Source organism: Channa argus, chromosome 5 (genome assembly GCF_033026475.1).
Source record: "Channa argus isolate prfri chromosome 5, Channa argus male v1.0, whole genome shotgun sequence".
Classification (NCBI taxonomy): Eukaryota; Metazoa; Chordata; class Actinopteri; order Anabantiformes; family Channidae; genus Channa; species Channa argus.
This window is the reverse complement of record NC_090201.1, coordinates 28,010,099-28,022,634: the sequence shown is the minus strand read 5'-3', so window position 1 is coordinate 28,022,634 and position 12,536 is coordinate 28,010,099. Positions and strand designations below refer to the sequence as shown.

Genomic DNA, 12,536 nt, shown 5'->3' with positions numbered 1-12,536 from the left:
TTCACATAAGGCTGCGAGAGGAGACACAGACATGTTGGAGCACAGAAACAAGTGATAAAGGTTTCTTGGACAGGAATAATAAGCTTCGCCCGAGGGTTTTCTAAAAGTGGCGGTGAACCATCATCACATCATCAGATTTTCACACATATTTTAAGAAACAATCAACAGAATATTGTGGAAGTACGCACAGACGGTGGCATCACACTCTTTAGAGACTTTTGCTAAGGGACTTCTGGTCCGAGTCCCAAGTGTTCGGCACGGTGCCTCACTTATACCTATGTCTTCAAAGACATATTACTGGTTTCAGGTCAGTTATTTTAGTTTTCCTCCATTTCCCTGATATAAAAACCTCGCTGTGGAACAGCCACTGAAATTTAACTCTGTACATTTACTCAAGTAGGAAACTCACAGCTTATATACTTGGAGCAGTCGTAGCCCTAAAACTACCAGGTGGTGTTGATGTTGCAGTTGCTTGGTGTGAACTGTGCTTTACTTTAATATTCTGATTCTTGTTGTCTACGACGCTTCTGAGGGAAATAAGGAATATTTGATTCCAATAAAGTTATTTTTTTAACTTATTTAAGTTAAATTATTAGTTTATAGATATGTTATAGATAAAGTTATAGTCATAAAGTTACATGATTATTAAGCTATTTTACCTTCATTTCCTTCTGCAGACTCTATAGTCAGCATTGTCCTCACTTTTACATCCACGATTTAGCTCCTTTTGTTCTTAACACAAATTGCCAAGTTACAAAGTCAAAGCTAAACGTCACTGCCATATTTGTTTTGGCACAAGACCACGCGTGAATTTCCCACTTTCACAGGATTTGGAGTGTAGCATGTCCAGTCGTTCCTGACCAGTGCTTAAGTGCGTTGCCTCCAGCTTATTCAGTCAGATGTGATAGTTGGTGAAATCGGTCTTTAAGTGTGAACGGTCCAGTTTTTGCCAGTCCTTGCTTGGTGTGTCCAAAGCTTTAGAAGTTGTTGCAAGAAAAGCTACACATCACAGAGCGACTGCTCATTATGCTCTGCTGTTTTCGGGTAACATTATAATTTTTCCTGTACTTCACAGGCAGACGGAGCTACAGCCACTGGAAGAGCAACAAGGGCAGTTGAATGAGTGACAAAGCAGCAAACAAGAACAGAAAGAAGGACAGAAAGAAAAGAGGACAATAACTCTGGTGTGAAGTAGGAGAAAGGATGTTTAGCATGATCAGTGTCAGTGGATAAGAGTCTCTCCCTCCCATCTCTTTGCCGTTTGTCAGATTAGTGTTCGGGCTCACACCAGCACCAGAAGAATCCACTGTGACAGGCTGCCAGAGAGGATTCCCACTGCATGAGCTGAGGACCCCACACTCCTCTGAACATGGCTGCACACTGGCCTGCAAGTGGCCGCGCCATCACCATCAGCAACAACTGTAATTACCGCTAATTACAAATGATCTGCTGTTTTTAATCACAGCATTTGTTTGTGCCCTTATTTTTACACTAGAATAAAGTATCTGAGAACTCGCGACTGTTGAGCAGATGAAACCAATTATTTAAAACATGTCACACTGCACTGTGGGAGAACATTTTTACGAGGATCTGATGTTTTCTGGAGTAAACAATCAATGCAATAATAATGGAGGCCTTCAAGTTATGTAAAGACTGTAGCCAAAATCAGATTTTTACACCCAGCTCACCACACAGACACAGCAGACACGTGTTCACAGAGTTGCTGTGCATCAAGAGGCCGACAGAGGAGTAGGAGTTTATACAGAAACCAACAGGTGCAAGGCTTTTGATGCACGTCACACATGGCTACAGTGCACTGAGAAGCCAATTAGCTGTGGGCCATTAAAAACAAACGCAGCACATTCACTTTCTGCTACTGCAACCAGCTGAACAAAAAATCCACTTCTCTGGTGTGACAGTTGTGCACTCTGTACGCCCACTTTCCACCCCAGCGTCGTCCTGGAGATGCTACTGCTGTTAAGAATATGAAAAACAAAACTGAACAAACCTCTGAATAGAATCCAGTCAACAATTTCATCTGTGGCAGAACACAGAAGCCGGGAAAAACATTGTAGTCTTATATGAACAAGATGTGGAGGAGACCGCACCAGCAAGGGTTGAACCCTTTCTCAAACCACATTTATTACACACATAGGGTCAGAACAATCACACCCTTGATAAAACATAGATTAAGAGAAGAATGATTAGAACTGACCGATGGAATGAGGCATTAATGATTTAAAACCTCCTCTAATTCAGTTCATTCACACTACGCAGAGCAGCGAGAGACAGAACGAACTCATCTGAGCAGCGGTTTAAGTGTGAGGAGGGATCGACTGAAGCTGCTTCTGCAGGAGATGTTCATAAATGTTGCAGAAAGGTGAGACGTTTGCAGCTCTGGATGAATAGCAAACAATGTTCAGGTGCCTCAGATTCGGAGAAAAGCAAAAGACCGAATTAAAATGAGATTTGGTGGCGATGTGTAAAAAGCTACTTGACTTCCTGCAATTCCACCAAGTTTAACAGTGCGTAGATCATAACCACTCCAAGTGTGAATTCTACCGTGACATCCCTAAATGTCACAACCTCTGTAATAAACTTGCTAAACAGGCTGTAAAACAACAGCACCAGGCTCCGTTCAGCTTCGACAGATAAATAACGGAAGAGATGTTGACTGCAGAGGCAGTGGTGCATGATACATAATCTCTAATTATAAAGCAGCATTTCAATGTGTCACACTCAGCAGATCACTGTTTGGAGGATAAGCTGCTTTGGCCACATTTGATTAAGTCAGGAAACATCATTCAAATATAGAGACACGCACGTCGCGTCCTCAGCACTGTTCACACTGCAACAGGACTTTGTGCAAAGTTTCTGGTTATTTGGATGTTGGTACTTTTTTCCGGACGGTCCACATATGAACTCCTCTGCTGTCAAACTGGGAAACCTGGGTGGCTGCACAGTTTAAAAGGCCGATATAAAGATGTCATAACTGGAGCAACTTAAGGCTTCTGTTTTAAAGGGCTTCTTCATAAAAGCATGATGTCCACAGCCAGTCCTACCTTTGAGACACAACGTAAAGAATCCGTCCAATTTTATCCGTCTCAGATAAACGTGTGCAGAAGGACACTGAAGGTATTTTAAAGAGCTCACACACATAAACAGGGAGGATGGAGAGCAGTGGGTGGAGGTGGAAGCCGAGTGCGGGAAGGCATCTGTCTTCAACCAACTTCCTCCGGGTTCCTTTCGGCACCGTCTCCGCATATAAAAACCAGGCCTGCAGTTGGATTTTGTGCCTAGGAAAAGTTTCCTCCGCTGCATCTTAGATGGGTTTTCTTTAAAATCCCACTGACACACATTTGTAAAGCGAGACCTGAAAACGCAGGGTCAAATGCTTTGGTACGCTGCCATCCAGGGAGGTGGAGGAGTCAAAAATTATTCCAGCCGTGCACTTTCCCACTGACCCTTAACATTTACATTGTGCTCATGGTACAACTTCTCTGCCCACACTGTGTAGAAGAGCTGTCTTCTGGAAATTCAGTCCAAAACTAAATGGCACCAGCAAATATGTTCTGAAGGAAGTGGGGAAAAAAAAACTCAATTCGAGCAATTATCTCTCGCACCTCTCTCGCCCCCGGCTCCTTCTGAGCTTACAGAGTTTATGAGTAACTGAAGTAACCTGACCCGATCATGTGTAAACTATGCACTCGATCAAATATAAACCCGCGGATGTTTGAACTCGCAGAGTCTAGATTTAACAAACCGAGGACATTTTTACAAGATGTCCCCAGCTGTTCTCATGATTTCCCATGAAGAAACAGGGTTCAAGGAAAAAATAAGTCGTTGAGCTCCATTTACCGATGAAGCTCAACTAAAGAGTCTTTAAGGATTTAATCATTTGTCAGACAATTTTTACCAAAGCATATTAAAGAAATAAAATGAAGGCAGCAGACATTGAACCCACTGTGACATTAAGGGGACATTATTTAACAGATCAGTGAATTTACAGGTGCTGACAGGTGGAGTTTGTTACATTTGGACTCATCCAGGATGGGTGTTCCCCAGGCTTCCAATCGGTTTGCTAAGCTCAGCTAACCTGCTGCCAGTGCAACTTGAGGGTTACACAGGAAAATTGAAAATGAGATCAACTCGAAAATCTGACTCAAGACGATTTTCCAAAATGTCAAACTTCAGATGAACCACAGTCATCTTGGTGTTTAGTTATGTGACATGATCCTGATCTACAGTAAGACAAACTAATCTGCTCAGATTATATCTAAAATACGAGCAAACACAAGCAGCCCAAACTTATTAGTTGTTTCACTCCCACACGGGGAAGCTCCTGAGGAGGCAGGTTAGCAATGATCACAGCAGCTCGCTGTGTTGATTCAGATTGCAAAAACATTGCAGGCTGCTGCCCAATTATAAGGTGTTAATTCTTTTCTTTGGTTCAAAACAGTCCATTCATTGAGAAGTTTTCGGTGGATTACAGGGTGTAAGTGCCTCTGGAAGTGGATCCATCTCAGCTGGAGGCTGCAGACTCAGCAGGCGTCCTCTGCCACAAGAGTCGTTTGGTCTCATTTTCCATCCCTCCACCTCTCATCTCCGACTTTCTTACACTTTCTAATTTCTGTTTCTCTTTTGTTCTCCCAGTGTTTGTCCTCAGAATTTCATGCTCCACATTTCTCTCACTTCCTCTCTTGGGCTCAGTCTTAGCAATCAGCAGCCATTGTATGGAGGCTGTGTTCAGACCGGCAGCTCAAAGTTACATTTTCATGACAAGCCAAAGGGCTCAGACTACAATATGAGGCTACACATTTTCTGCCAGAGGCCTTGCACTGATGTGCAGGTGGTGGACACTGGCCAGAAATGCAGCACTGAGCCAACAAAGACAGGAAATGAGTGAGCATGAGTGTAAACACAATCTGCTTTGCATGTACTTGTACCACCTCTCCACACACATGTATCACATGTTGCTGTGCAGCTACAGACTGATCAGTGGCTGATCACTATATTATTATAATAAGACCCCTGGTATTAATGTTGTGGCTGATGTCTGTATATTTGTAGTGTAGGAGTGTTGTGAGATAACCTCACTATTCAGGGAGCGAAGGGATTTTTCACATTATTCACCTCCCCAACCTGACCAACCCTGGAGGAGACAAAACCACCTGGTCTTCAGGCCTTGTATGAAAGAGGCTGACCTAGTTTTCAGGCCTTCATTATTACAGCATTGTGCTGACATGGTGCACTTTCATGAATTATCTTGTGTTTAATCAAATTACAGCACAACACATGGAGCTGTCCTGCTCAGACAGAGTGAGGAAGGAGGAGTTAAGTCATCATGAGGACAAAGTTGTTCTCCTCTACTGTTCCAGCTCCTACAGATCACTCTCTGATCTAAAGGCTCTGTCGCCCTTTACCTGACCGCCCATCATGCCCCAGTATTCTCTGCCACTGTCTTTAGGCCAGAAAATGTCCCCTATTCCCTCAATCATTTTTCAGAAACGAGCGTTAGAGTCTCTAGGCTCTGAGACAGTCTGCATCAGCTGTGAGCAAATATTAACCCTGTTCCTGACTTGCTCTCTTTGGGTTTGTAGCTCAGATCTTCAAACATACGATAATCATTGTATTTACATAAGCAAAAAGGTAATTTGACACCTAAATCAGCAGTTTAAAAAGTAATTACACTAAATAGCTAGTTCAGGTCTGGATTGGTTAGACTCCAGAACTTGGATTCATTTTGAGTCATTCTGAGCTCAACTTCCTCTGAAGGTTGGGATCTTTTTGATGAGCGGATGTTCTGGATTCATGTTTCCCTAAGTTATAACCTCTAGGTCCTGATGCAGCACAGCCTCCCCACAACACCACCACGCTGGACTGTAGGTCGGGTGTTCTTTTTGTAGGGTTCACATGAACCGGAACCCCTGATGTCCAAACAGTCCAAACAGTTCACCTTTAGACTAAGATTATAGAATATTCTTCTAAAAGCTTTGAGGATCATTTGGGTTTGTTTTGGTACAATTCAGATGAGCTTTACTGGAGATTTGCACCTCACCATGATGCAGTTTCTACCCTGTGTCCTTCAAACAATGGAGTCATGAAAACAGACATTTGTTAAGGTGAGAGGGGCTATGACTCCCTGGATGAGTCGTCTTCTTGGTCGTTCACTGTTGGTTCATGTCTTCTCTATGTTTTGGTCTATGGTCATGAGAGTCCCAGAAACAGCTTTGTAGCTCTTCCCAGACAGATGGATGGATGGTGGAGTTCAGTGTGGTAGGATGCTGGATGCAGTAAGTATGGAAGCGAATACTTTTTTCCCACAGGCCTAATTTGTATCTCATCACCTTTATGCTTCAATAAGTACAACTTCAAACTTGTATTTTGTGTTTGCTCAGGATGTGTTGGTTTTATGTTAGATTTAGTTTGAAGATATTAAAGTGTTTGACATTTAACTAGTAAGAGAAGTTAGTGGGGGGGGTTCCACTATATTGAGCTCCTGGCAGGGACTGTCATTTCGAACATACCCTCAAATGTATTATTGAGCAGAAGAAAAAGTCAGATATTGACGTTACACCAAAACATTGACAATATGATTACGGAGGCTTCGATGTGTTTGCAGGAGGACTTAGATTCCACAGAGGAAAATCTGATTTGTTCGCTTTGCATTAAGCTCCTCACTGTAGTATCTGTGTATCAGGGAAAATCTAAAGAACAGAGAATTCACATTTTATTTGAAGTCTTCATGTTAACAGAACTGACACAACAAACGCAGATTTATTTCCCTGACAGCGTCTTTGTCTGAAACGACAGCCGTGCTTCGAGTTGTCTGTAGCTGCTCTGTGATACCAGAGTTAATCTGAACGCTGTCATCAGCAGGAAGGAAACAGTCGCTGTCTGCTCTGGTTTTTCCTGAAGTCACTCTGAACATCACTTTTGTTCCCTCTGATCAGCAATTGTGTTTTTTATGATGTCAGCCAGTGATTTGTTCATCTGCATCTTAAAAGAATAGTTCCACATCTTAGGAAACACGCTTTTTTCCTTTGTGCCAAGAGTTGAATAAATCCCTTTGGACAAGGAGATAGTTGGCTTAGCTTAGCACTGACACACTCCATGAGCCAACTTTTAAATGTTTGACTTTTAGTATTTACACAGTTTTTACGCCGGATGCCCTTCTGGATGAAACCCTCCCCAATTTCTACTGGGCTTGGACCGGCACTGCACTGCTGGGGGTGGGAAAGGGCTGTTGGGGGTTCAGTGTCTCGCCCAGAGACACTTAGACATATAGCCAGGACCAGGGATCGAGCTGGGACAGGGTTTCGATCCACTGTTGGATAATCCAACATATAACTGAGGTTATATGTTTTATATGAATACTACGTTTGTTTGCCTGTTTCTTGTTTCATGTTTAACACAAACCTGCTGATGCACATTAGTCTTGAAGCTAAATGTGTCATATCTACATCTTTTGATGTTCAGTAAATATGCAGCTTTAGCGAGCACTAGCATATGACTCTAAATCCATCTGCTGATCTATTATCTGCTCTGCTCTACCACACTCTGCACAGCTGTTTAGGTATTAGTCAACAAATTACAATAATCTAGAAAACGTAATTAGGCTTTTCATGATCAAAATAAGACTAAACCTGTATAATCTAAACCAAACACAATAACAAGGTGATTTTACGAACTACAGATTTGAGTTGCAAACTGTACAGATCTCACAAACTAAATTCACCTTTTCTTTTCTGATCTTCTCTCTCTCTCTTTGACTCATTCAGTAACAGAAATGCACAACGACTAACGTCCATTTGGCAACTCTTGTTCAACCAGGTCATTGTGGGTCAGATGAGACACGTTACAGAATCAGATCCAACAGTGACTGAGGGAGAACTCTTCTCTTTATCCTAAACCATAGAAAGTTTGGTCTAATCTTTGAGTTGAGTTCTGCAGATTTAGTAAGTGCTGATGATGGACGAATGATGATGATGATGATGATGATATGTAATCATCATCAACAGTGTTCTTTGCAATTTTGTGTCAAAGGAAACCCAGAAATGGAACAGAGTGTATGTTCTCACTGATGAGTTTTGCAATAGTTCAGCTCAGATGGGAAACAGAAATGTAAAAGCTAAGAATCCGGAGGTAACTGAAAAAGCTCATCCACACAGGTGAATGGAGAAATGTGAAATTCTAGAGATTGGTAAGTGAACTCACCGATGATGGAGGCTCTCTTTGGCAGTATAGTGATGGCTCCTACCGCAGCGTCTTCCAGCTGGTGGATGGGGCTGTTTTTGGCCCCCCAGCTGTCGGAGCCAATCCACAGGAAATGGCCGACCTGCTCCGCTCGCTTGCTGGCATTCAGAATCCCCCTGTGTTTAAACACAGACGTTCTCTAAGTGTGATTGTGTCATAGTCAATTGTTTTTTTTTACCTTAACAGCAAAGCACAAACAAAGGTGCCAGAACCAACAGGTTGTTCTGACCCAGTATGACTGAATGTAATAACCCAAAATAAAAAAACGGTTATTTCAACAGTTTTACTTTTACATTAAAATATTTTATTGGCAATATGTTTGTTATTGGTTTACGGAATAAGAAAATGCTGCTTTTCTCTAAACACAGAACACAATAAAAACAATAGCTACCAAAACAAACAGCAAAAATGCAATTAAAGTAAAACCACAAACAAAACACGCAACAAAAAAAACAGAAATCCCAATAAAACAAACAAACAAAAAAACCACCACAACAAGCACAACAAGGTGAAACAAACAACTAATCTAAAGCAAAAACAAACAAAAAAATAAAACAAATCGAAAAACCACAACACAAAAAACAACACTGCAAAAAGACTAGAAACCAAAAAACTGCAAACAAAGCCAAACAAAGCAAAACGAAAAGCAGAAAACAACACGCTAAGGTTAAATATACGTTATATTATACTATTCACAAGGACCCAAACACCACAACCAAACCAAAGAAGCATAAAAGCAAACCACCACAATAAAACAGCGAGCAAAAACACAAATATTGCAATAACACACAACACAAACAAGAAAATACAACACAAAGAGACAAAAATTACAATAAAACCAAATCCCCACAAGATAAGCACAAGAAGGTAAAACAAAACCAAATCTAATCAAAAAGAATAATAAAATAAATACACTAAAAATAGCACAACACACAGCAAAAAAGCACATCAAGGTGACACAGTAATGAACATGTCCAGAAGAATGTTCACCTGTATACGTTTTACCGTATTTGACCTTTAACCTCTGCGTTAAAGTAAAGTGTATTTGTTTACCTGATATCCTCATCAGAAGCAAACAGGATGACGGCCCGGGCGTAGCGGGTGTCCAGCAGCAGACGGATGATTTTATCAAAGTCGGAGGGTTTGTGTTCGTGAGGGATCTTCAGGGACTGAGCGATACAGATCCCACCTGAGGACACACAGCAAAGGGCAGCATTAACACACAGCAATTTTCACACCATTTTGCCACCTGGACTCAATGCATTTCCTCTTCAAATAGTATTCTGAGGCAAAAAGTGTCATTTATTGATTTTATTGTCAATGACTTTAACCTTTCAGAAACATCTTTGAAAGGTTCTGACAAGAGTTCGTCCAAGAGGTTGAAAGGAACAGTTAAAGTTATGGCAATGGAAAAATCTAAAAGGAGCAGAATGCAGCAGACTTTAATGGAGCAGCAGAAGAAAGAGCCGTGCTCCTCTCTGTCTGGTGCCTGACATTTCATGAAGACACCTACATTTCTCCACACAGTCGTTTTCAAAGTGTGAGGGAAAAGGCTGAGAGAGCCCCAAGCTGAGACGTTGATGGTTTCAGTAAATGTCATTCAGCTGCACGGGAAAAAAAAAAAAAGTGAAACTTGCTTTTAAACTTTTCTTTTCTCGACACATCTCAATTCTCAAAACCTTCTGATCAGAATATAGACCAAAAGTCTTCCAAGTATATTTCTGGCATCATTTACACGCTGAATGTAGTATGCTGTGCTATAAAGGTTCTAGGTAGAGGTGCATCTAAAAACCAGTGACAGAAGCTCTGATGTATTAAATTATTTCAGTTTCCATTAAATCCATTAAAAGTGTTTTTCAGCTGCATTCCAATGGTTGTAGAGGCATCTCAGTCTGAAGCGAACAGTGGACAGACTCAAACCATCATTACTGTCCACAGACTGGACACACATAGCTAAAAGCGTTTGATTTGACAGCGAAAAGACCACGTTTGCATGGCCTTCAATGTAAAAGGGGCCTTTTTACTGTCAAATCAAATGATGTCTACACAGCAGTGGTCACACAGATTTTAATGGCATGACAACTTCAGAAAGATTTATTGGTCATACAAATGGAAGCTCCGACCCATTCATTCAACTCCCACTTCCATCAGCTTGGCTCAGAGAAGCTCCGATGAGAAGTAGCAGCTGCCGTCACTGTGGTAAGACAAAGGCAATGCCAGTGACTCAGACACTGTCAATTTTCCAAGAATCCCAAATCACATCCAGCATCAACGAACCGTTTATTTCTGTCTGTATTACTGCACTCACAACAACAACAGCAACAAATTCAATACAATAAAAAACAACAAACTATATTTAAATATAGTCAAAATGTCTTGTATTCAGAAATAAGTTGTAAGCATGTTTTGTTTGGCTAAAACTCCTAAAACAAGCGCAAATGAAAAATGAAGTGAAAAATTTCACATTTAAGCAATTTACTTAATAAAAGTTGTAAAAACAGTTTAAAATAGACTTGATTGACTCCATTAAAATATCTTTCTACGTCCGGCTGAACAAAACTCCTCCAGATGAAATATTTTGGAGGAACCCCATTAATAATTAATAAATATATTAATAAATTAGCCGAGTATAGTAAAAAAAAAAAAGCCTAAAATAAATTATTTTCTAAACATACAGGCTTAATTTAGGATCTTTCTTAGCTGCAGCAGCTCATTATTAATACAACAGTCCCTTCACTTTGAGTTTTGGAACCACTCCACCAGAATTGTGCTTTAAATGTGCAACAATATTAGCAGCTGAGGTCACAGCTGATGAAAAACCATTAGCGACAAATTCGAACTACAGAATATAAGGAAGTTGTGACCAAACTCAGACACATCATAACCACAGCTGCTACTGCTACGGGAGCTAATCGGAGCCACAGCAGCTGCAGACACTCCAGCTTTTTTCTTGGTTTGTTTTTTTCCTCCTTTTGCTGAGTAACCAGTTCCATTTCAAATATTTTTGTATTTCTGCAATAATTATTTTCAAATATGTTTTTTGCTGCATGTGGTTCTCATAATTATTCAATATATTCACCTTTGTGTGCAGTTTTTGATACTTCTTTCTTTCTCCAGTGTAGGCACAAGGTTTTGCATCTTTTCTACACTGAATTGAGTCGTATCATCAGCAAACAATATACTTTTTTGCCTCCATTTATGTACAAAGTCTCCCCCCCCCCAAAAAAAAATGTCCTACAAAAATTAATAAATCCCACAAGCGGAAAAAAGTCCTTCTGACAAATCCAACTCACAAAACTTTTAGGAATCCAACACTGAACGTCTGTCCAGCCGGTAGTTTGCTGTTCAGCTTGGTGAATCACTGAGAATCATGATATTTACAATGCCAGTACAGTCTGTACTGTTGAAGCTTCCTCTAAACTGCTGAAACACGCCACAGAGCCCAACGTGACCCAAAGCAGCAGTTAGTCTTTGGCACTGGTTCTTTGACGTTGGCGTGGTGTCACTGTCCTTAGAGACACCTCTTCACCCGTGTTGACCTGTCTCTGCTCACAAATGTGGACTGTATGTCCCAGTCGACTGCAATGAACCACCAACTGGGAACTCATTTCCAGTGTTCAGAGGTTAATACAGTCTTCACAGGGAGCCGGCACTTTCAATAAACTCAGTAATGTGAAACAAACACAACACCTGGCTCACTGTAGAGTACCTCCTTTAGCTCATTTCTTTTTCCAGTTTCTCGTCTTTTTTTCTTGGCCACTTATTCTTTCTTCTTTGTGCATGAATGTTTTCCTTTCTCATTTTCCTTCTACAAAATGACTCATCTCTAAATTACAGTTCTATCTGTAGAGAGACAAATTTACTGCAGTTTAAAGAGAAATTCACTGATCACTGATTCAAAGTATTAAAGAATGTCTTTTCTCCCACTGGAGGAGACTGATGGGACGAGCGTAAAGCTTGATGGCAAAACAAGATCACTTTTAGTTCTATTGTTATCGGTTTCATAGGTTTTTATAATTGTAAACGACAAAAAGATGCACAAGGTTTGCTGGAAATCACGAACTCATCCAGCAAAGAGAAGGAACATGAACCAAACTTTATGGAAACCGATCTCAGTGATGGAGGTTCTCATGTTCGTGTTGCGAGTGCGAGTGCAAAACTGTCCATAAGGACTGGCCACTTGTTTTTTGTGTGTCTGAAGTCACAGTGAGACTTGTATGAAAGCAAAGCACCATCTGTGCTGGGAGAATCTAAACATGCGTTAGTTCAGACAGGTTGTG

At 40.9% G+C, this 12,536-nt stretch overlaps 1 protein-coding gene across 4 annotated transcripts in view; it reads right to left on the bottom strand.

Moving 5' to 3' along the window:
- Positions 1-12,536, bottom strand: part of grm7 (glutamate metabotropic receptor 7) — a 210,948-nt gene that overhangs the window by 89,861 nt on the left and 108,551 nt on the right. For all 4 annotated transcript variants that reach the window (XR_010914455.1, XM_067505108.1, XM_067505107.1 and 1 more), the window contains exons 3-4: positions 9,310-9,445; positions 8,218-8,372 (exon numbers count right to left, since the gene is read on the bottom strand). Coding sequence is in view for 3 of the 4 variants with exons in the window: in XM_067505108.1 (XP_067361209.1) it covers positions 8,218-8,372; positions 9,310-9,445 (291 nt within the window). In the remaining variant the exon portion in view is untranslated. The remainder of the gene's footprint in view (positions 1-8,217; positions 8,373-9,309; positions 9,446-12,536) is intronic.